The sequence below is a fragment of the Cygnus olor genome, chromosome 3 (genome assembly GCF_009769625.2).
Source record: "Cygnus olor isolate bCygOlo1 chromosome 3, bCygOlo1.pri.v2, whole genome shotgun sequence".
In the NCBI taxonomy this organism is placed as follows: Eukaryota; Metazoa; Chordata; class Aves; order Anseriformes; family Anatidae; genus Cygnus; species Cygnus olor.
In genome coordinates, this window is record NC_049171.1 from 45,186,987 (window position 1) to 45,211,531 (window position 24,545).

Below are 24,545 nucleotides of genomic sequence, written 5' to 3' on the forward strand. Positions count from 1 at the left end.
ACTCTCAGAAAAAGTTCATAATGTTGACATTTTTAAACTTATCATATTCTCAATGCAAGTATTTTACAAAAGATTTCATTACATGCAATTTTTGTAAGTGCATGTTTCCAAATATATAAAGTTTTAAATGGCGGCACAGAGAGAAATATAGATTACTTAAGAACAAAAGCTTTTAAAAGATGAGTAAAGACTAAAACTTAATGTATTCTAAATGCAATCAAATAAATTACTCTAATTTCTTAAGTATGCAGTAGTAAGTTTAAAAAGATATTAAGACGATCTCAAGCCTTTATTATTTTAGAACTTGTTCAGCCTGCTCCCTTGTTGCATTCATAATTCTAGTTATAGGTTTGCAGCCTTTTGTAATCATCCAAAAATTAATGTACTTTCCAAGGCTTGGTTGGAAAATAAAAAGTAGATAAAATTGGAGTAAATGTAAGAATAAGATCTCAGCATCCAACAGATGTGTAGGATGTTGTCTCCTTTGTTTTGTCTAGCTTTTAAAAGACAGAATTGAGAAGTGAGGAAAAAAAAAAAGAGAAAAAAAATGTCTGTCAAAATGAATTTTTCCATGTTAAAAAAAATATAAAATAAATAAAAGAAATTCGTGCCTCCCATTTGTCCTATCTCAAAATGCAGAACTTGAGTAGTGTGATTTTCATGGCCTTTTCACACTGGTGCTTCAATGTTTTCCTCTTTTTGTCTTTTCATTTTGTGTCACTCCTGGAGGTCTAGACTAAGAATCAATTGACACTTTTCAAGATAGGTACTTACTGTAGCTAGGGCTACTTTCTGTGTCCCAGCATCATTCTCTTTTCACACCTCCACCAAACTGAAAAGGACGTGTTTTTAAGGGGCATGTTTTTAAAACAATTTTCCTTAAATCTCAGGCAAGATTAGAGAACAGTGACAATGACCACAGTGTCTGTAACTGATCAATCACATTACTGCCACATTCTCTTCAATTCATTTATGCATTTGATAGTCAGTGATCAATGCAGAACAAAATTTTAAACATTTTTTTTTTTTTAGTCAGGAGAAACGACAAAGGTTTTTATGTTTCCATTAGTTGATTTAAATATTGCATAATTTTCTAAATTCAAAAGTGCATGTTACCTTATTTTCTTGAAGAAGTACGAGAAAACAAAAGGAATGTCCTAAGCTTCTTAGATGCAGTTTGTGAGTTCTTGCTTTGCTTCTACTCCTGCAGTAACTCAATTGTATCTGACATTCATGGGTAAACAGGTCTATACTTTTAACACATCTTTTTAAAAATGTATTTATTTAATAAAAACAAAGCAACAGGCATGAATAACCTGGGAACCTTTCAAAAAGCAGACAGTTCCAAAATTGTAAGGAATAACAATTTTTTAATGATGTAAATTTAGTCCCCAAGATTGTTAACAATACACTCGGTTAACATGACTGGAACCAAATTCTTCATATTTGAAATACTGAAAAGCTGAGATGCTTAAGATTTGCTAATTTGCTTTGGTGAAAATATATTCCTGGACTTCCTCTGTAAAGTACTAAAAACTACAGTTAGCAGTGGCTTTCAATTTAATCATTGTTGAGATTTCAGACTTTGCAAATATTTCCTGTTTATCTTATATAAAGGATATTGGAGGATATCTGAGCTAAGCTATCCTTGTCTACTACATGTTATAAAGTACAGATGCTGGAGTACAGATGCTGTTATAAGTACAGATGCTGTTATAAAGTACAGATGCATCTTACAATTGACATGCTGTCTACTTAGAAAGTGTGCATATTTGTCTATGTATATATCATACATTCTTAGGTAAATTTCAAATAATGGGTGTAATGAATACTGTGCAATTTTCGCATTCATTTGGTTTTATTGTTAAAATCCCCTAGTTCTCTTGTAGTTTCTTATTACCTTCAGACTACAGAAATTTTGTAATATGAATATTTTTTTTACCAGTCCTTTGTGACTTGAGATTTAAACAGATCTGTCTCTATAGGAGACAGATAAATAGTACCATGTACCAACACAGGAGGCCTTTTTATTCTGCTTGCCCGCACTTAATCTGCAATCCTTCATATAATTTGAACTGTAATATTCATCACTTATACATGCATAAAAGTGCTGGGCTTCAGTTCTTCTGTAACTAAAACAAATTAATACATTTGTCTTCATTAGCTGAACATGAAAAAAATATAGATTCAAATTATTTATTTTTATGCAGGTCAAACCATGTATTGAAACTAATTTGAGAATTTCAGTGCTTGAGCAGTTAATTTATTGTTGCTGAAATGTAAGAATGTGTAGCTGACATATTTGATGAAAGAACCGTGTTTTTATAGTTACCTCAGAAGTATGTGTTGACGCACAATAGCTGACTGAGCATTACATTAAAGAATTGCCAAAACACAGCTTCCAGTAGCTGTTGTGAGTAAACTCTCAGTTGGAGAAGTGGAGTTTCCAGCAGGATTTTGTTGGACAGGTGTAACTGAAGTAAAGACATTAATCAAGCTTCAACATTGACATTATAGTGCTCAAGACCATTTGCTGCATTGTAAAAGAATCTTCTACAAATATAAAGAACAGAACGTGTTGCCCCTGTAGTCACTTTAACCTTGTGAATCAAATTGTGGGAAAGAAATCTGCATGGAAAACCAAAAAGAAGTCAGCTCCTCTTATTTACTGGAGGGATTAGAAATATATAGAATACATAGGACTGAAGCAGCTGAAGCTTCTAATTGTCTCCTCTGGATGCATTATGAAGTTTTGCAGGAATTCTGACCACTCCAAGGTCTGAAGTTATTTCTGTTTGTATAACTTAAACAAAGATTACCCTGATTTAAGATGTCATTACCGCTAGATATACCTAACAGCTAATTCATACCTCACCCATGATAAAAAAGCTAGTGGCAAAAACACTGACAGGTATTATTTTCAGAATTTCCATTAGAGCTTGGCTTGGTAGGCAAGGTATTCTGGAAATGCATGGACTGGGTTTTCAGGGCTGCACACTTTTTGTTATGACCCTAGACTTTTCTTTATCTTTCACTAAACTCTTGCCACCTTCCTGAAAACTATACACGTTATAGGACTGCATGTAATATTTGTTAGACTCCTTCATTCAGCTGTATGGTGCTTTGTAGTGTTAGACAAGTATTTCCCAAGGAGGCTGTATTTGTAGGCCGTTTGTACAGCTGATACAGGTTTGCAAGGGGCAAAAACAAGGTTTTCACACTTTTCTACCTTAAAAAGTTCTATGTCCACTCAAAGTTTATTAATATAGCACTTGTTTTCAGTAAATGTGGGGAGTGTATTTAAACTCTGCGCATCTGGGATGCATTGTCATTAATTTATTTGTACCTTAGAGGTAAGAATGCTATAATGTTTGAGTATGTCATAAATATAAAAAAACACAGGCACAGAGCTAAGAAACTGATAAATGCTTCTGGTTTACTTCACTTAATATCACAAAGAAGATCTTTTATCAAAGCTATATTTCACAGAATCACAGAGTAGTTGAGTTTGCAAGGGACCTCTGGGGGTCCTCTCCTCCAAAATTTCTGCTCAAACAGGGACACCTAGAACTGATTGCCCAGGACCATGTCCAGATGGCTTTTGAAAAGCTCACATCCATCTCCTGGTATAATGCAGTGATATCCTGTTTGTTCTATATTCTTAAAAATACTACTTCTTAGGGAAGTGGCTAGTTTTGCTATTGAGGACAACTTTTCAGTGGCATACTTATAACTTCTCTATATATAACTTCAGTACTTCTGGGACTTGTTATCTTAGCTTTATACAGATGCTTCAGACATATTTTTATACAAATTTTCATTTGTATTTTAAATTTTCATATGTAAGTTACTGCAAATAGAAATGGTTGCATCCCTCATTGATTTTGTTGATCATAGAAAAGTATTAAGGTCTCCATAATCTGTGTAACTAGACTGAAGGTATTAAAATTATTCTTTTAGCAGAAGTTCTCATTCCTGCAAACTGCAACTTGAGAGAGACCAGCAAATAATGTATAGTTTATGTTCTGTAGGCCCTCCAGTCCTAGTTTATCATGGAGATAGTTCATGGAGTCAATGGAGAAAATAAAACACTTGGAACCCAGGGAAGAGGGGAAAGACCAAGTCAGATATTTCCACACTTGACTTCTCTTTTTCTTCCATAATCAGTGGAAAATTATAGTCTCATCTTTTCCCTCTGAGTTTGTGATGGAGTTTTAAATATCTTGGTGTCTGTGTCCCTGCTCCTTTCCCCAGGCTCAAGTCATTCCCCATGCACAGACTGGTAAGATTTTTTTTTTTCAACTGCATGTGATTTCATTTATATTTGAAGTTCACATTTCTGCACATGAAAATTAATGTTGCGTGTGCTTTCTATGAATCTGACAGAATTTTACTCATTTATTTATGTTTTTATTTTTTTTTAAATTTATGCTTTATTACTTAATTCTTATTTATACTGTATTTATTTTCCACATGCATTCATGCACATGGTCAGCGAGCCTTCAAGTTTCTGCTCACATTTAATTTTTTCCCCCTGAACAGCGAATTCTCTTCAGTGAAATACTCTGGCTTTTAAAAAGTACACAAAGGACATGACCTTCCCACAACACCTCATGAAATGGCTTGACTCATCTTGCACTCATGATGGTGAAAATTGGCAATAATTTACAAAACCTTTTACATTTACATGGTGACATTTTACATTTCTGCAAGGAAAACAGCGGTTTTAAGTGTGTAATCTGTATACTGTGTCTATTCTCTCTCTCTCTCTCTCTCTCTCTTTTTTTTTTTTCTTTTTTTTAATCTGTTTGCATGGTAACTGTGTCATCCACTGATTAGACCACAAAATTTTTGGACACTTCAGGGACTTCTGGGTAGATTTCCCATTGCTGTGACTTCCAATTCAGCATGTCTCAGAAACAAACATAGGAACAAATAAAACTTTAGGAAATAATATTGTTGTGATCCTTCTTTTGTTCTTTTTATAACTATTTGAATCATTAAAAACAACATTAAAAATGACTTTTTTTCACATACCATATTATTAGGTCTACTCAGATTGTTCATTGCAAAATGTGAATCAATGAATTTATATCATTGTAAATCATTCAGAAATAAAATAGACATAGAACTGAATGCTAGCTTTTTCAAAGGTATAATATTTAATTTAATAGCAGCAGTATGCGATGTTGCTCATCCCAAATTAATTCTTACTTACAAGTTTGCTGTTTTTAAGGCAAGCTATTAAGATATAACAAATGCAAATATTGCAGTAGAAACACCAAAGGCCCTGTAATCTATTGATTCCAGTAATACTTGTGCAAAATTTTAAAATCACCAACAGAATATGGTACAAATGCTGTTGAACTGAGTCACTATTAAACTGCATGCTTCTAATGCAATCCTCATAAACTTAACTATTTGTAGACAAGACTATCTTGTGCTTTATGGCTTCTGTCTCTGAATTCCTTAGTAAAGTCATGTTTTAAAGACTTCAGATGGACTAGAACTGTTTTTTTACAATTTGGCCCCTGGAATACATAAATAATAAATGAAGAGTAGTTGCTACTGCCTATATTTAGACCAAAAGAAAGTGTAGAAACTGAGTGCAAATCAATTTAATTAGAAAGCAGCTTGTCAGATCAGAAGATGGGTTAAACTGGGTCCAAAATTATTTCTCAGAATCCTGCGTTATTTTGGTTGTTGTTGTTAAATATTTATAGGCAGTGTAGCCCTGAAAATATCTCCCAAAGATTATAGTATGCACTTACACTTCCCCAGGCTCTTGTGGACTAATCACTTTCCTTCTTCCATTTGACTGAAGAAAAGCATCAGGTACAGGATTTTGCAGAGTTTCAGAATAATCAGGAGGGTCTGAAATCATGTGACCTAAGCTCACGCATGCACAAAGGAATAGAAAAGAGCTCTCCCTTCTCTCTGCTTTACATATAGTCCTGTGTAAACACAGTGTAGCTCCTAGTACAATCTTTTCTAAGGAGAGATATGATAAAACCCAATTATTGCAATGTTACTTTGAGGCTAGCTCTTCCCACCTTTTATTTTTAGAGTAAAGGAAGAGCCCAGGGTATTTTATAATTAATTGTCTTTTCTATGTTTTTTTTCCATGCTGGCACATCAACCCATTGCAATTCGCTATATTCTCATGATAAGCTCTAGATATGTAACAATAAATTGAATACTATGTTAAAGGAGAAGAAATTCCTAATAAAATAAAACAAAACAAAATAAAATAAAATAAAATAAAATAAATATTTTTCTAGTGTAAATACTACAAATTATCCTACAAATGCCTTCCTTCAGCTCCTTCAGAGCTGACAAAAATACATGAAATAGTCAAATTTCTCAGCAGCATCTCTCTAGCAGGATTCTGAGATTTATTTTTTTTTTAAGGTATGAAATTAAAGAAAATACATTTTATCATTCAGTCAAAGGAAACACCATAAAGATGATAGCTAGAAAGTATCACTATTATGACAGAAGGAAAAAGAGGAGGGATTATTTGTAGACCTGCATTCATATTGCATGAAAGAGGGGATGCCATGCCTTTTCATCTACTTCTATTTTTTTTTCTCGTATTTCTTAACCACTCTAATGAAAAGTCTTTTGTTCCTGTTTTTGAAGGAGGAGAAGAAAAATTATGTCTTTGCTCTCCTTAAACATTACACAGATCTTAACACAGGAAAAGCACTTCTAACTAATGTGATTTACTCTGTAACATTCAGAAAAGTAAAGCTTTCTCCATTGGCATTCTTTGTTAATTAATTTAGGTTTTAAAGTACTCATTGAAAAATTCTTGTGCACTTATAAAGAAAAAGAGAGCAGATGACATACGAAGAAATGACACTACCCTGTGAACTGCCCATATTGAAAGGTTCAAAAGCTGCAAAATTAGCATGTTTTTAAAATACTTAATTATGAGAAAGAAATATATTAAAAGTATGAAAATTCACATTCCTGTTACCTAACACTGAAATTTGTCTTTCTGAATGCATTACTTAGTAATGGTAATAAGTAAGTGTTTGGAAGGTATTGTAATTGTCTGACAGTGTATCAGATACAGACTTTTGTGGCTTGGTGCTGAAGCATAAGTTGATGTTTCTTTCTTGCAATAAAGTAATAACAGTATAAAGTGCTTATTATATAAAAGACCTACGGCTTTAGGGTAGCAAGCTATGAAGCAACAGCCTGTAGATTTAGTTATATTAGACTAAATCTACTGCAGAATAATTAAAAGCCTGATATGAATTAAAAGGTGAATACTCTTTGGCTGGATTTAATAGTTTAATAGACCATGGGACTCAATGTGATAAGACTTGCTTCATGAAGTTGCCTGGCTTACAAACAACATCAGCTGGATCAAGTTTTGCATATATGTATTTATGTATATGTATGTACGCATGTAGGTTTGCACTTATGTGACCAGTGGGACCAGGGTTAAATGTACGTGTTTTTTCCATAAATATTATGGTTGTAAAGAAGAGGATATATATATATATGTATATATGTATTTTTTTCCCCTGTGGCATTCATTGCATTACACTTTATTCTTATCAGGTGTAACTAACTTTCTTTAAAATATACACCACTGCAATATATGTTCCCTGTGATCTCTTTAGGTTCTCCATATAGAGACAAGATCACTATAGCAATTCTACAGCTGCAAGAGGAGGGCAAGCTCCATATGATGAAAGAGAAATGGTGGAGAGGCAATGGCTGCCCAGAGGAGGAAAGCAAAGAGGCCAGTGCTTTGGGAGTTCAGAATATTGGAGGAATCTTTATTGTCCTGGCAGCAGGATTGGTGCTTTCTGTCTTCGTGGCAGTGGGGGAATTTTTGTACAAATCAAAAAAAAATGCCCAGTTGGAAAAGGTAAATACTGTCTTTTCCTATTTCCATATTTTATTTATGGTCTTGTTTTACGTTATGTCTAGTTATGGTCTAATATTTTAAACTTTTGGTAGCCAAAATGTAGGTGCATACAAATTGTTTATCATATAATACAGTATATAAGAAAGGATCACAGCAAAGTACCCAAAGGTTACATTTACAGCTTTTAATTTGTGTTCAATATGTTTAATTGTAGCCAGCTTTCAGGACAAGTGACTATTTCTCCTCTTATTCAAGCCTGAAAAAAGACAGCTTTTTACTTCTGGAAGTTCACTGCAGTTAATTTTATGGATGAAGAAGAAATCCGAAACTATAATGGGAAACAAATTAAACTTCAGCAGATAATTCTGATTTTCAAAAGACAAAACTGTCTGTTGCTCAAAGCCAAAATATGCAAATGTCTCTATAGAAATGTTCTTTCAGACGTTTATACTTGAAAAGTTGTCCTGGTAGCATCTGGAAAAGCTTACATCACCATGAATTTTTGTGGGTGTACTACTGGTTATGATATAATGTCCTGTCATTTCTGACTTGGTTTTGAAACTTCTAGTGTTAATTTGCTCTCATCTTACAATTTATGCAAGTGCAATACTGTAACTGTGCCAACACTGATAATATCTTGGGAAATTCTTAGCTGGAAATATAGTTTTTGCATAGTGAGTAAGTCAAATAAATCTCTCTATATGTATGTGCCCATGTTTAAACCTAAACTCAAACTATGTATTTTACTGCTATAATATATTCTGAATTTTAAAAATGGAGATAAGCTGTTGTTTTTTACTTTTTTTTTTTTTTTTTTTTTGTGACCTATGGCAAGACCTATATGTCTATTTAGTAACTTAATTTAATAAAATCAGTAGTAAATCCAATCAGTATATTTAAATTTATATTTTTTTCCAGATGCTACTAGTGAATTTTTGTAACTTGAATTATTACTCAGAAAATTTAAGATTTGTTATCACTTCATTTGAGGCTACCTTTCAGTATGCAAGTGTCCTTTAATAAATAAATTGTTAAAAATATTTTTTCTAATACACACAAAGGCAGTGTGAGGTCACAAGGTCCTAAACACAGTTTGAACATGGGTGTATTTGATTAAGTTGTTAAAAGCCCCTTTAGAACCTTTCCTTTATGATACTTTAGGCTGATTCCATTCTGTTAAAGTGCTTTTGAAATGTAATGTTTCTGAAATGAATTTATGAGGGAAAAGATAACTATTATCTAAGCACCCTATGCAAAACTATCCATTCCTAAGGTGGATATGGATTTCTTATGGGCACCAATTTGGTTTAGCTTTTCTGGACTTTTAACAAATACTCACTTAGAAAAATAGTTTTGATAGTGATCTCGTAACATCAGTACTTCAGTGTTCTGCAGGGTATGAATATATAACTTAGTTGACACTATCAGCATGTTGGAAGAAAACAGAAGCAGGACTTGTTTCTCTAAGCCCTATGGTTTGTTTGTTGCTGCTGTGTGTTTTTTTTTTTTTTTTTTGATCTATTTGCTTCTTTTTTATTTTTGTTTGTTAGTGATGGATAGATATAGCAACAAGTGGAGGTATCTGAACTTTTTACCAGAAGTGTTTCATCATACACCAAATATTGACGTAGTTTTAAAATTTAGGATTAAATCTGAAGCAGATGGAAGGATTAGGTCTTTCCACTCACCTCCTTCCTCATCTCCAATTTCTTCCCTTGTATCCCCTCTCCATAACACCCAACTACGCTGATCTCAGGAGAACAGTAAAATTTCTCTAGAACTTGACTTGTAGAATAAAACTATCAGGAAATGATGCCAGGATCCCTGCGTATGACCTTCCCTGAACCACTGTCACCCATTTTTCTCCCAGCACCCACAGACCTCTGTGAATGTCTTCTTCCTTCCTCTCCAGAAGTAGCAGATCCCCTTTGCCTAGGAGAGAGGGGCATTGCAGCAGCCAAAGGGGAGATAAACAGGACTATCATCTGTTTCCAATCTCTACGTCTTTTCTGTTGTCAGTTTGCACGAGTAAACCGTGCAAGTAACACATTCTTGGCTTTCTCACAGGGAGGGAGAAAACACCTTTTTTTGGTAACATTTATTGTTTCAGCCCTTCAGACTCAGATTATCATTCTAGCATTTGTATAATGCTTGTCAGCATTTGGAGATGGGAAAGATCAAAGGTCACATTTACAACCAAGGAAATGAAAGAAATCAGATTACTTCAGTTGCTGAATATATGGAGTACCCTGGGTTATAAATGGACATATTAACACATAAGTCTGCATTATAATGCACAAAATATAGAGTTGCATTTCCTTTGTGGCAGTGGGGAAGCAATGCAGATTTTAAGTGTATAATCTAGATGATTTTTGAGTGTTTTAGATGTCAGCCCCCATCCTGGAGTGCACATACATGTAAACAGAGACATTGGTTAGTGTGAAACTGTTTGGAGGAGTGACATCTCAAAAGGAACTGAGCTGAGAAAAGCATCAGACAAAATTGTGTTATTTGCTAAAAAAACATTACATCTTGTAAGTAAAGTGACTCAGAACATCCATGCTTCTGATGTGCTAAAAAATCTCCAGGAAATATGGGACACTAATTTTACTCCTTCTGGGAAACAGATGCCAATAACCAGAATACCACCCATGCATTCATGCCGGCACAGCATTTTCTAGACATGGAGGAACTCCTCTTTTATTGACACCTTTCAAAAGCAAAGATTATCCTGGATGTTATCACCATTAGGCTGTTAGTCAGTAACACTTGCTATGGTCAGTTTGTTTGAAAAATAAGTGTCCTAATTTACTAGGTATTTTCTAGAAGATTCAGATCTAATCTAAAAAATAAAATTTGCTATCATGTATAGCCATTCAGAATTCATTGAGCCATCAGCAGGTCATAACTAAATCTGCTTGGGAAGAAAATAGCGTATGTACATTTTATTCATTTTGATCTCTTAAGCACTTCAAACAATGTGAAATGAGACACATATCAGCATTCTGTTTGTTTCCTTAGAGGAGATCTGGTCAGAGGTTCCCTATAATACAAAATACACCAACAAATTGTTTCTGGAGTTATACAATCAAATTGTAACATAAGAACTAGATAAATTAGCCTCTCTGAAATAAGTATTCATTTATAATTGATTATAAAAGCAATAAAAACAATAAATTGATATTAAATTGCATTTTATACAGATTTCCCAAGGAAGACAGGAACAGTTGAATGTGCTATGGTAAATATTTGTCTGCTCAGCTACACAGTTGAATGGAGAAAGATCAGTCTGGATAGTTTATCTCACAGGTATAGTGAATGAGTCCTTAGCTGTTTGCAGCATCGGACCCAAGGCACACATTATTAATTGTGAACATACATGCGGGTTACATACGGTGTTTTACTTACAACTGCAGATTCCACTGAAGTAACAAGATTTTTTGAATGCTTAACTGTGAACTGTATATGAGACTAACTATATCTTTGAAGATGACACAAACCTAACTGGTTGACCAAAATATATCATTTACATAAATTTCAAACACCCACAGAATACAAGAGCCATGTTTTGGTTTTGATAATATAAGGATAGCAAGAATAGAAGTCTCTGATCTTAGCTGGTTCAAAATGCAGCTTTACTGGGCTGCAGAGGCATTAGGTTATGGTAGTATTCAGAAATTGTTTGTTTTTTTCTATAATTAACAATAACTCTGAATTTTTGTCTGTATACCTCAAACACACACTGTAGTAACGTGATAACCTGAGGTGTATTTTGAAATAAATAACCCCACTAGTCTTACCCAGTACTTAGTCTCACTGATTTTTTGAGAGGGAATATTAGGAATGGCAAAGCATTGCCCTTGTCTGGCAGGATTGTGATATTCCAGTGGACACAGTGGGAAGGGTTCGGAGGAAATGGCAGTTCTGAGGCTGTCCCAATTGCATTCCTTCAGAGTAACCACAAGATGGTGCCTTCTATTTTCTCAGAGGGACATTTAATTGTTCCTTTTTAATAGAATTTATGTCACAATGCTCACTTTTTTTTTTCTTTTTTTTTTAATTGCAGCCTTTTAAAAAATGCTGAAGGCTTGTACTCTTTCCTATTGTTTATAATACAAACATCTAATTATGTCATCTGCTTGGAAACATGTTATTAAGTAGAGCTTTTTTATCCAGCCAATCTTGGCTATAAATGCTCTGCCATTTGCATTTTATAATTGCTTTTGCTGGTGAATGACCTGCTCCCTGATTTTAAAAGGCACTCTGAGGGCAGTGAATAAGCACGTTAGAAACAGAAGCCATCTAAAACAATTACTACATCCTTTTTTGTTGCTGTGTTTCAATGTGTCATGGATTTATGTACATTTTATACATTTATTTTTGTACTGATCATATTATTATCATAAAGGCCAGGGAAAACATTGACCTTGCAGACCATTAATATTTAGCGTAATATATTTATTGATGGGTCTCAATTTGAGAATTTCTTGACCTTTCTTTCATTTTCATTCCTAAAAAAAAAAAAAAAAAAAAAAAAAGCCTTCTCTGAGATTTCTGAGATTTTCTCTGTTTTGACACCACCTTCACACACAGTGATCAGGTAGCTACTATAACTGTAAGCTGGTAAGCTGTTTGGTAGAAAGTACTTGTTCACTGTTGAAAACTTTAGGATGAAGTTCACAGCATTACTGAAGACAGTGACAAGTATATATAGAACATTGCATTTGTAACCCTTGCAAGTGGTTGCACCTATCCTGGCCATGGTTTCTTTAGAAAAGGTAACATGGGCTTGAAAAGTAATCTTGAAACTTGTTTTTATTGACATAATGGACCCACACCTTTGCAAGAGGTTGAGATGGAGAAGCTGTTGTGCTGTAACCACTTACAGTTGATACTGTATTCTTATTGTTCTTTTCTCAAATGCAATTTAACTGTTCTTGATTTGTTTACATGAAGTTAGTGTAAATGCTAACATGGGCTTTATTTGTCAAGCTCTTTCTATAGTCTGCACCAGGATAAATTTAATTCATTATGACTTAGAATGGTTCCTTTTAGAATTGGTATGAGCAAAGTGCATACATGTACCTTGTCTTAACCAGAATGGTCTTTCAGGAAGAAGTTAATCCATATTGGAATACTGTGAATGTTTCTTTGTCAACAGGATAGTGGAAAGTCAGTATTTCCATTTTTAAGTTATTGTCCCAACAAAAATGTAAAACAAACATATTACAATAATTTTGTATGAAAAATCAAAAGATTTTTAGGATCCCTTCTTACCTAAACAGATTTCAAGATCCCTTCTTATTTTACCACATTTTTTATTATTATTTTAATAATTTAGTTTTCATTAAACTCTTTCATAAAAACTGTAGTGTTACTGGAGTTCAGAGAATATTCCTAATAGTTTAATATCAAAACTTTGATATTTGGGACAGTAGTTTATAATAGTTTTGGGGCAACCCCAAAGTAAATCCCAGCACAGAGAATTTTTTTTCCCCTTTCAGGGAAGGAAGTTCAAAAGATTTTAAAGTTGAAAAATGTGTTACTCAGGTTACAATAATAAATAAATAAAGAGATTTAAAAAAAAAAAAAAGAAAAGAAAAGAAAAAGAAAAGGAAAAGAAAAGAAGAAGAACGTGGGAATTAGTGGTCAATCAAAGTAAAAGCTTTGGGATTTATATCCCAAGTAACTTATACAACGTAGAGTCAGTGGTGTCATCTGTATTACCGTCATATTTTGTAATGGAGTAACCTCAGAATTTTTAACGTTGACTGGGAGAAACAGCAGTAGCTGTGACAATTCATAAGAGGATTTTTTTTTTTTCAACTTTATACATTGCATTCTGCAGATATGCAGTTGGAAAATTGGGAACTTCTATCATCCTGTATTCCAATGAGCACTATATATAGATGTATAGGCTTGTATTGTTTGTGTGTGTGTGTACGTGTTCAGATTACTTGAGGATGAGATATTAATTATAAATAAATGCCCTCATGGAAACCACCTAGGTATTATTATCTTCTAATGGCAAGAACTGTTAAAAAAAACAACAACACACACAGAAAAATATCTTTTATAGAAAAGGGTAGGAAATAAAATGGAAAAAAAGTAAAAAAAAAATAAAATTCAATTCACTATGTCATTTTAAAAATCATTTGCAAACAATAAAACATTAAAAACAAGTTCTCTATTTTGTTTTTTGATTGTAGCTCAACCAATATCTATTTGATAGTGGACCTTGCTACTGGGGTATTTTGAATTTCTTAAGTGGTATCATTCAGGAAACAAAGAACCAAAAGACTGGAAATGTACACAAAATTGTCCACTGCAAAAGCACAACTGTAGAAATGTGATTTCAAGAGGCTCACTATCACTCCAAGGATATTCACCTGAAACTGCAGGTTTCAGTTATGGGATATTTTATGTTTGGCACAGAGAATTTGAAGTTGTATAAATATTGTTGAGAAACTTGATGTGTGATTTATTTTATAGCAACTACTGTTCACTTCCACTCATCAGTAGAAAGAAGAAACATTCAAAGTATGTAATAATTGGCTCCCCTGTTTTTTTTTTTATTATTTTTTAATTCTCAAGGAAAAAAATATCATTATAAAATATTCATGTCTAATTTTTCTGTTCCCCTAAATGTTAATTAGCATGTCACATCTACAAATATTTCAGTATATAAATATTAATATTTGCATTTTGAATTAATCAGCTATACTATAGCTAAATGTAGTATAAACACTTAACCATAATATCAAGATATTTCACACCTACATTTGAATCAGCAAGCTTAGAGCTAAATGAAAGTTTAGTTCATCGGAATTAGGTTACTTTCACTTCAGCATAAGCCAGCAAAGCAACAACAAGCACTTCCATTTATTCTAGACTGCCAGATGAAACCATGTAATTATAAAGAAACTGATGCTAACCATTTTGATGATATGTAGTGCAACGTGATGATAATTGTGTTTCCAAAACAGTAGAAACCATTGGCATTAAATTAATACTAATAGTCTCTCTCTGTTCAACATGATTTGAGGCCATGCCAGATTTTGTATTAAGTTTATACTATCACACTGAACTATAAAAATAGAATATATTTTTACAGTGAATAATGTACAGGGGATTTAAATTCAGGCAACATTAAAAAAGGTGTTTAGATACAGATATACTTAGCCAAGTTGTATGGATTTTCTAAAGTGGCTCTGTGAGATGGGCTGCTTATTTTCAAATTAAACTATATGGTGATACATAAAACATTTTAATCCAGATAGATTTATACTCCAAAAGACTGATCACATATCAGCATCACTTCCTTTCACCGTGCCTGAAGATCAACAAACCTGACCCTCCTTAGACAAACAGGAAATGAGTTTACACTGAGGATCAAAAATGATTTAATAGGTGAATGAACTTTCACAGCCAGTGGGTGATCTCATGCGGCTGATTTCAGTGTAATCAGGATCATCTCTGCTGAAAGTCAGAGAAATATCCTACACAGCTGCGATCACAAGATACAGATCTTTTAAGATGTTGCATTGGATATCATTCTAAATCAGATAGGCACTACTGTATATGCTATTTTCTCAGTGCCATTTATATGTCTGAAGTGTTATGAATTGGTATCAGCACTTATTGAACATCTGGCAGTCATTTGTAGCCATTGTTCCAGGGAAATTCCAGGGAAGTTCCAGGGACTGCAGCAATCCATTCTGGAAGAGGACCTGGACTGATGTGGAAAGCTTTACACCTGTAGAAATTACTGCCACTGACCTAAACCCAGATGTCAAACCGTACTTGCCACTGATCCAATTTGGAAACCCAGACCCAAACTTACGGACCTGGAGGAATCTGAGGCTTATAAGCCTCTCTCACAAGAGGTGGAACTGGGTAATAAGGGTAGATGATAACTTCTGAATGCTTCCCTTTACTTGCACAACATAGCACCTATCTCCATGGGATTAAACTTGCATCATGCCCTTATTTCAGCCAGGTACTGGAGGCACAAAATGACTGCACCATCCTGGTCTGACAAGAGAATAGGACTGTGAATCATCTGAATGCTGATGACACCACAGCCCAAATTATTTCATTATCTCCCCAGTGGCCTCATATACATGTTAAAAGGAGAGATGACAGGATGAAACCTTGTGGAATCCTGCATGAGAGAGAGCCCTCGGGGCTGATGAGCAATTACCCTATGCCATCCTCTGGGATTTCTCTGAGAGGAAAGAGTGGAACCACACAAGTGCAATCCCATCTGCCCCAGCCTAGGTCCACAGGTGAGTCAGAAAAGCATCATGATCAGCGCAATGGTCAGAAAGGCTGCTGGCAGAAGCTAAATGAAGCCACCTTTGAAAAAGCTTTCTGCACTGATATGAGTTCCCCATCAGCCTCAGGAGCTAGTGTAGCTGCTAGGCTGCACTTAGGCTGGAAACGAAATTGAATGGTTTCAGAAGACTTTAAATGGAGTCAGAGTTTCTTTACAAGAAGTCTATCTAATTCACCAGAGTACATGTTATTTTGTCAGGGAATAAATTTTAGAATTGTAGAGTTGCTGAATTTGGTTTTTGGACATGAATTGATAATTTATTAAGCAGGTAATTAGGTAATTTAAGGCAATCTGGAATTTTTTGTCCCAGAGATATTAACAATCTGTGCTGGAAGAGACATGGTGTTTTTTTTTTTTGTTGTTTGTTTGTTTGTTTTTGGAGTGGTGGTGTGGATTGGTGTTTGTTGGTTGGTTGGTTGGTTTGGACCAGCAGTGAGCTGGTCCAAACTTATATAGTATATCATTTATAATGTATGTCACGTATAACATATCGTATAACGTATATCACGTATAACATATCATATATCACTTATCATATATCACGTATAACGTATATCACTTAAGTTCATCTCACAACTCTAAAACTCTGAAGATTATTTCAGGTTGTAGAACTGATATTTTGTTGCAGAAAGGGCCGGTACCATCAGTCTTGTTGATTCTCTCCATAAGATAGCTAGAAAAGTCCTTGAAACAATCAGTGTTCAAGTCAGTTCCAGTATGAAACACATCATGCTTCACCAAGCTGCCTGGAACAATTCTAATGTTCTTGACATCTTAGAAATTATGGTTAACTTACTTTATGGAATTATATTTTTAATTATATTTTTCCTTTTGCTAGATTTTGATGTCTGTGCTTGAATAGGTGATGAAATCTTCCATATATTTTGGCCTGAAACTAACTTCTTAAAATGGCTCCCAGTTCTCCTCCTACCAAAAAAGCACCAATTGCTAAAACTGAAATTGACAATATATTGGTGATATTTTCAGCTAATTGATGTGAAATTAGTTTTCAATGTACCTGTATATTACACTTGCTATGATTTGAAAATATACTACATCAGAAATGTGTGGAAAAATATTTTTAATATAACCATATTATGTATATGTAGATATTATACATATATGTGTGTGTATGTGCATATGATTTTCAGTATAAAACTAGGTATATAACTAAGCAAACTAGAAATCTAATCTTTACAAGTATGCTTTATTTTTAAAAAGTAATGGTTCAACTACAGTTGAAATACAGTCTATCTTTCTCTAAGTTTATTTTAATTCCATTAGTTGCTCATCTCTTTGTGATCCTATGTAAAAATTCTTAACAGTTGTTGTTCTGTCTAGGGCTTTAAGATTGACAATTTTTTCATATACACATTCAGAATCCCTGGCATATGGAAGGAGAAACAGATTAGAAGGGAGGGTCAGGGCAGAGCTGTGCACTCAGTTAACTTAAGGAAGATGAAAAATGTTTTGATTAATATGTCCTACTAAGTGCTAGAACACTGACCCATAACATAACAAGAATATGCAGGATTAGGGCTGCTACTGCTTTAAGAAAACTTAACAAGGCTTCAAATAATATGTGGCATGCAAGACTGGAAGTAATGAACTTCTGAGTAAATCTTCTAGTTTTGTACTGAATGTTGACATCCAACTTTATATTAAATCCATTAAAGAGGGAAAAAAAATCTATAAAAGAACAAATGTTTGGAGACTTTTATATTTAAAACAAACAGAATATTATTCACTTAACTCAGAATGGTAAGAATGATGCAGGCTTGCCATTCCTATCTTCTTGTTTCTCTTTGTAGGACATTAAAAGTAAAATTTATGGTGGTAGTTTCATAACTGTGTGTCTAACATGCTAATATGATTTCTAATTACCTTTCTAAATTCTAGTTGTGTAATGAAAACAGTTAAATATTGTTTAGCTTTCTTATTAATACCTACATGCAAAGATACTTTTTTTTTTTTTTTTTTTTTTTTTTTAGGCTGTAGTCATGCACAAGCTTGCTAGTAAATAGATTGTAAACAATGATTACATTCTCTAAAACAGTTATCTTGATTCTATGTGATTTGTGAGTTGTCAATTGTGACAAAGAATGAAAGACGTATCGGTTACTTATTCACACTTAAGGAGATGAGTTTTTTTCAGAATTGCTTTGTATTAAAAGGCTAAGAACTATGGTGCTGATTATTTTTATTTTTTTTTTTTTTTTCTGTGAACTCTCTGCTTAGAATTGCAGGCCTATTTTCTAATGTTTTATAGTGATTGGTGCCACAAAATAGTTGCACTTAACTGTGCTTGTGTTCAGAGATCTGTATGCTTTCCTTCAATTCTTCTACTATTTGACTGTGTCTAAGGTGACTCAGAGGCAACATGACTTTCTGGTAGCATTTAGGAAGACAATGATATTTCGTAAGGGTTGGTGAAAAATCAATAATAATTGATGTTCTTGTAATGTGCTTGCAGTGTGGAGGGTAACTTGGGGCAAAAGGTTATTTGTTTTGAATTAAGAGAAGGATCTTGTAATATCCATTAAAAGAGCTCATTTTCATGGTATACAGTAATTTCTGAAATACAGTCCATAAATTCTATAAATTTTATTGTTTTTCCCTAAAAATGTTCAGATGATATCAGTATTGAGATATTGGATCATATTTTCTAAAATCATGCCTGAATTTATCTACCACAAAAAAAAAAAAAAAAAAAAAAAAAAAGTATTATAGAGATGCTTCTGTATTTCACATCTTGTTATTCCAAAAGGTATATTCTCACAGTGTGAGAACACAAAGTTTAGCTGTATAGAAAATACTGAATGTACTCAGATTGGAATCAAAAAGAGACAGGAAAAGAATTTATATTAAAAAAAAAAAAAAGTTCAACATAAAGTAATGTTTGTAAACCTTTTTGAACATGATTTTGCAATATGTGCGGAAAACTCTTCCATGTGTCATATTTCTTAGATAGAACCCAAAGAAAAATAAGGATCCAGATCACGAAGTTTTATGTAACCTTGAACACTTTTTTTTTTTTTTTTTTTTTTTTTTAAATAGATGGCTATTTCAGCAACTGAAATTTGAAGGAAAAATATGCATTTATGTTTTTTTTAAATGTGTTATTCCTTTTATTCAGTGGTCAGTTACCAAAAAGATGGTACTGTTTGGGAGATAATAATGTTTACTGTTTCCAGACAATTGAAGTTTTAAAATATATAGCATACCTAAAAAAACATACTAAATGAAGTAATTAAATCATATATTTCAAACAGTGTACGCAGATAAGTTTGCATGAACTTAACTTATACAACATAATTTGAAAACACAGAATGAAATAATTTTCTAGATAAAATAATTATCACAAAATTGTGTTAACTGCCTTTTTAAGACTGTCAGTTTTGCCAACATTTCTAATTTTAGGGAGTTCATTTTAATGAGTTTACAAATCCAGGTAAAATTTTCAGATAAAGTATTTTGGTAATTTTCTTGAGATCTTGTTTTCAGGATATTTCAGAACCTTGACATCAAGTGCATGCGTCTTCTTACTTCTTGGCCATTGACTGTAATCCAGTTCATACTGATAGGGTCTAAAAGTTGATACCCTTTGATAAGTGTGTTCATTTCTGTGCAAAAGATTTTGGTGAATTGATGCATCTTGAAAAGGATTCACTCTGTTTTACCACTTCTGTTTGATGTCTTGGCAGAGAAGGCAAGGGATAAAATCTTGAAAGTGTTAAATGCTAATGAACCATTTTTAAGTTTCGTATTTAAGTGCCTAAGAATGTTTCAGTTAGGTCTTTAATTCCAGAGGTGAGAGCCATATAATGGCTGCTGGTGGTGAAACACTGAGTGTTGTGGCACTTGTTTTTTAATGGATTCTTTGTGAAATTCGGAAGTTATGTGCTATGTTCTACACACAGTGAAAATGCCAAGATCTACAAGCCTTAGCAATTTCGCCTGTGAGATATTAGGGAATACCAAATTAAATCTTGCAATTTCTGATGATTTCAGGATTAATCTCAGTTCCGTAATCATAACTGCAGTTTTCATGTTAAGCAACAGCACTCTTAAAAATGAAGAAATTTACAAGGATTGAATGTTTACATTCAAAATACAGCTGGATGAAAAGGAGATACAGTTTCCTGCTTTCACACAGTGCTAATCAACAATACCTTATGCATGAAGATTGGATGCATTATGGCTCAGAGTATTCATTTAGAAATTTTAGCCAACATGTTCCCACAGTGAAAGCCATAAGTTTCGTCTTTTATCTCAACCTAGTGCACAGGAAAAATTTGAAGAGGGATTGCTAATGAGTGTCCATTGCAGAACTTGCTTCATGTAGCCAGAGGGAAATGATTAATTTTGTCTTGAACTTTAGCCTCTGAAGGAGTTATGCCTAACTGTACACCAAAGAGAAAGACCTTCCTCTCCTTTGGCTTTACAACTTCAAACTTTTCTTAGTTGTAGGTGGCTAAACCCTTTCAATCACAAGCTGACTAAGTATCAAACTTCAAACTGCAGAAGAAAAAAGTGTTTGAAAGGAAGAGTACCACAGCCAGAAGAAGATTACCATTTCCTTCTCTCTTGCCTATTACCCTGCTCATGCAAAAGGTTAGAGAAAAGGGCATTTGTTCAGGATTTGGGGCATTCAAGTTCAGTTCTATCCCATGTCTGAGACAGCTACCTCTTGCATTTTATTTTTTCTACTTTAAATAGAATTTTCCATAAAAATATTAAACATCACTGAAACAGGAACTAGCTCTGAAGGCTTTCTTCTGCCACTGAGTGCCCCAGTGCCTGATCTCCAGAACTGCCTGCACTCTCCTTCCCTCCCTTTCTCCCTCTTTGCCTCTGTTCACTGCTTCCATGTGAAGTGGAACAGGATCAGTAGGAGGAAACTGCAAGTGTTTTTACCCTGACATGGTCTAATGCCTTAGACCGTGCTCTGCTGACACACACTAGAGTTTAGATCTTCCTCTGGCAGAAGACGCTATTGAATTGACACTCTCAAATGTGTCTCAAGTTCAGCTCACACTCTCCAGCTGATGAACGACTGCATGGAAAAAGGTTGCAATGTCTGCCACATGTCCTTCTTTGGCAGTTGCTATATTTTTTGAGAAATTTTATTTGTTAGGTCACTTCAGAGCACATCAACTGAATCATGGATTTTAGGCATGGAGCACTTGATGATCTGATGGATTCTAGAACTAAACCATGTGTTAGCAGAAGTTCTCATGATGATGGTCAAATGACAAACCTGTAATGTTTAATGTGGACAACAGAGTACCTTACTGCTCAGAATGCCTTCAGCCCCTGAGTCCTCCAAAGAATTAGGTAGGGTAAGGTGCTTAAACGCTTTCTGGACCTAATCTCCAAACTCTAGGTTTGAATGAGCAGTGGAGATTTAAGTTTTGACAGTTCTTGACTCAGGAGAGAAATTAAATGTTTATATATTGATTGCTGATCTATCACTAATCACAAAAAGTCAATGATCAACATGTACTTAGAATAATTCCATGTGCTCTGTCTTCCTTCTTTAATTTTTTTAAATAATTTCATGGACTGTAGACTAGTTATTAAGAAAGCAAAATTCAAAGGATTAGATTATACTTCATATTTGCTTTGGGTAAAATGATTTGTCAGAGGCTTGTCATAATATCTTGGGCTCTGGAATTAATTATTTGATTAATACGTTCCTCCACTAGTTGGAAAACATTTAAGTTAAAGCATGTGTTAAAAGTGAAACAGGCCCCCAGAACGGAGATTTCTCTTCCTCCATATTTATCCCATACTTCAATTCTCAGACTGAGGAAGGGCTAATAGCTCAACACCCATTCAGCAGTTGAGAATTCAGTAAGATGAGGGGAATAAGGGAGATTTTATTTTACTTTTCAAATTTCTTGCACTGGAAAAAAAAAAAAAAAAGAGCTTTGAGGTGATGAAAATGTTTATAACCTGTTTTTCTCATACTATGCTCTTTGTAAAGATGGAATGAAACAAAATATTTTTTGCAGATATAGTCTTCACAAATGATATTCAGGAGTGGAATAAGTGTTTAGCTAAAGAAGATATTGGAAATAAGGAAGTAGATTTATTTATTTATTTCATTAAAGGGTCTGCATTTTAACAGTAGTTAAAGAGGTAAATTTCCTACTCTGAGGCTTATTGTTTTGTTAAGGAACAGCTATTTAAACTATATGGAAATGAAATGTATTAAGTTGAAATATGGAAAAGGAAATTTTACTGAATACCTAATATACATGTTACATTCAGACACTGTCCTATAAGGCAAAACTGTGTTAACAGAACATCTGTTTGAAATATTTTTATGTATCTTGTGCATGCATACTCAGTAGCTGGCAGATAAATAATTGTAGAGACAAGGTGAATTTTTCAGTGAGTCATTGCAGCTTGATAAGTCATTTTAATTATTATGCAATCCATATTTAAAAGACAGTAATTTATTATGAGCTCCAGGCTGAGACAAAGCAAACTTACAGGACTGACATGGCTGTGCCAAAGGAATGAATCTGCTTCTAGGCATTGCAACTAGACATTTCTTACAGATGTGGTTCTTTTTTTCTTTTTCTTTTTCTTTTTCTTTTTCTTTTTTTTTTTTTTTGATTCCTTCCTTCCTTCCTTCCTTCCTTCCTTCCTTTCTTTCTTTTTTTCCTTTTCCTCTATTTTCCTCTCTAGAGGTCCTTCTGTAGTGCCATGGTAGAGGAGCTAAGGATGTCTCTGAAGTGTCAGCGTCGATTAAAACACAAGCCACAGGCCCCCGTTATTGTGAAAACAGAAGAGGTTATCAACATGCACACATTTAATGACAGAAGGTTGCCAGGTAAAGAAACCATGGCATAGAGCTGGGAAGCCAAATACCCCGAGCACAAACTGATGTCTTTTTTCCAAACAACCTTGCGAGAATGTTTCCTGTGGAAATATGCAACCTGTGCAAAATAAAATGAGTTACCTCATACCGCTGTGTCTATGAACTAGAGACTCTGTGATCTCAGCAGTTGCAATGGCCAGACTCGAATCACAAGCATCATGGATCAACCAAGTTATGCGGGGTTACACTGTTCGTCATGGGTTTCCACCATTCTGAATGAATGAATGTTCCATGTGAGTTTTGTGGCTGGTTTCAAATGCAGTCTCAGTGAGAAATTACAGGTTCCTTTTAAAGTTCAACGGTTGCCAGGTAATGGAGAATAAATATCTGAAATGCTACTAACTGCAGAAGAGGTCTAGTAAAAGTAATATCTCAGAACTGTAGTGGAACAAGAAACTATACTTTCTTCTGAACTTCCAAGCATAGAAGAGTAGGTAACTGTAACTGCCATCTGGACGGGCGATATGAGCCTACTGGATGGGAGAAACGTTAAAGCAAAGAAACATGAATCCCATGAACAGAAGGATAAATATGGGAATGCTCACCTGCTTTCTGGACTGTGTCACTGAACTAAGTAAATAAATAATAATTAAAAAACAAAAACAAAAAACAAACAAACAAAAAAGCCAACAACTCTGATTCACCTGGGCTGGAACTGTGATCTAAAAAAAACAAACAAACAAAAAAACACCAACAAAAATAATCCATAATTTTGACCCAGTTTTTAGATGAATAAAAGTTTTCTGAGTACAAAGGAATGTATCTTACAATCTTTAGATAAAAGCAATTACTTTTTTTTCTTTAACTATGAAGGGGGGGCGGGAGGGTGAGGAGGAGTGTATTTCACGCATACAGGGCTCACATTTTAGTCTGAATGGGTTTTGAAGCCCTTGTTCCTGCTACTAATTGAACTCAATGGAGCCTGTGCAATTCTCGCTAATGTTGGAAGTAGGATGGGTCACCTAAGAGAAGTGAATGTGGAGAACTTTAAGGAGGACTGCATTTTTCAATACAGTCACAGTACTAAATGAACAAAATTCTTGAGCAGTTTTTTTTTTTTTCAAAAAAAAAAATGTTCAGGTTTATTTGTGGAAATGCAAGATTTCTATGAAAATAGTTTTTGTATGGAAATTTTTGTAATACTTTTTATCAACGAAATAAGGACATGTGTTTCTGTCAGGGGTGTGATGCCAAGCATGAATGGTAGTGCGTGTGCACCACCAACGTTTGGTGAAAACTATTTTTATCAAGAAAAAGGAAACTTAGAAGAGTCATATTTTCAAGTTAGATAATATAAAAACTAGGTGCACTACCACCACTGCTTACCATGCTACACCCCTGGTTTCCACTAGGCTGATAACATGCTGTCATGAACGATTGTGTGTAAACGGTAAAAGACACAGACCTCTTGACCACATTGTGATAAC

The 24,545-nt window shown here is 34.1% G+C and overlaps 1 protein-coding gene across 6 annotated transcripts in view; it reads left to right on the forward strand.

Annotated features, from left to right (window-relative positions):
• GRIK2 (glutamate ionotropic receptor kainate type subunit 2) overlaps positions 1-24,374 on the forward strand; it is a 411,568-nt gene extending 387,194 nt beyond the window's left edge. For 4 of the 6 annotated variants that reach the window (XM_040551172.1, XM_040551178.1, XM_040551176.1 and 1 more), the window contains 3 exons: positions 7,638-7,888; positions 15,999-16,176; positions 22,926-24,374. In XM_040551172.1, the coding sequence (XP_040407106.1) occupies positions 7,638-7,888; positions 15,999-16,176; positions 22,926-22,939 (443 nt within the window). In that variant the 3' untranslated portion in view covers positions 22,940-24,374. Of the gene's footprint in view, positions 1-7,637; positions 7,889-8,102; positions 9,711-15,998; positions 16,177-22,925 lie in introns of those variants that run through there. The other 2 variants (XM_040551173.1, XM_040551174.1) reach the window with 2 other exon arrangements.
• Positions 24,375-24,545: the final 171 nt, after the last annotated feature.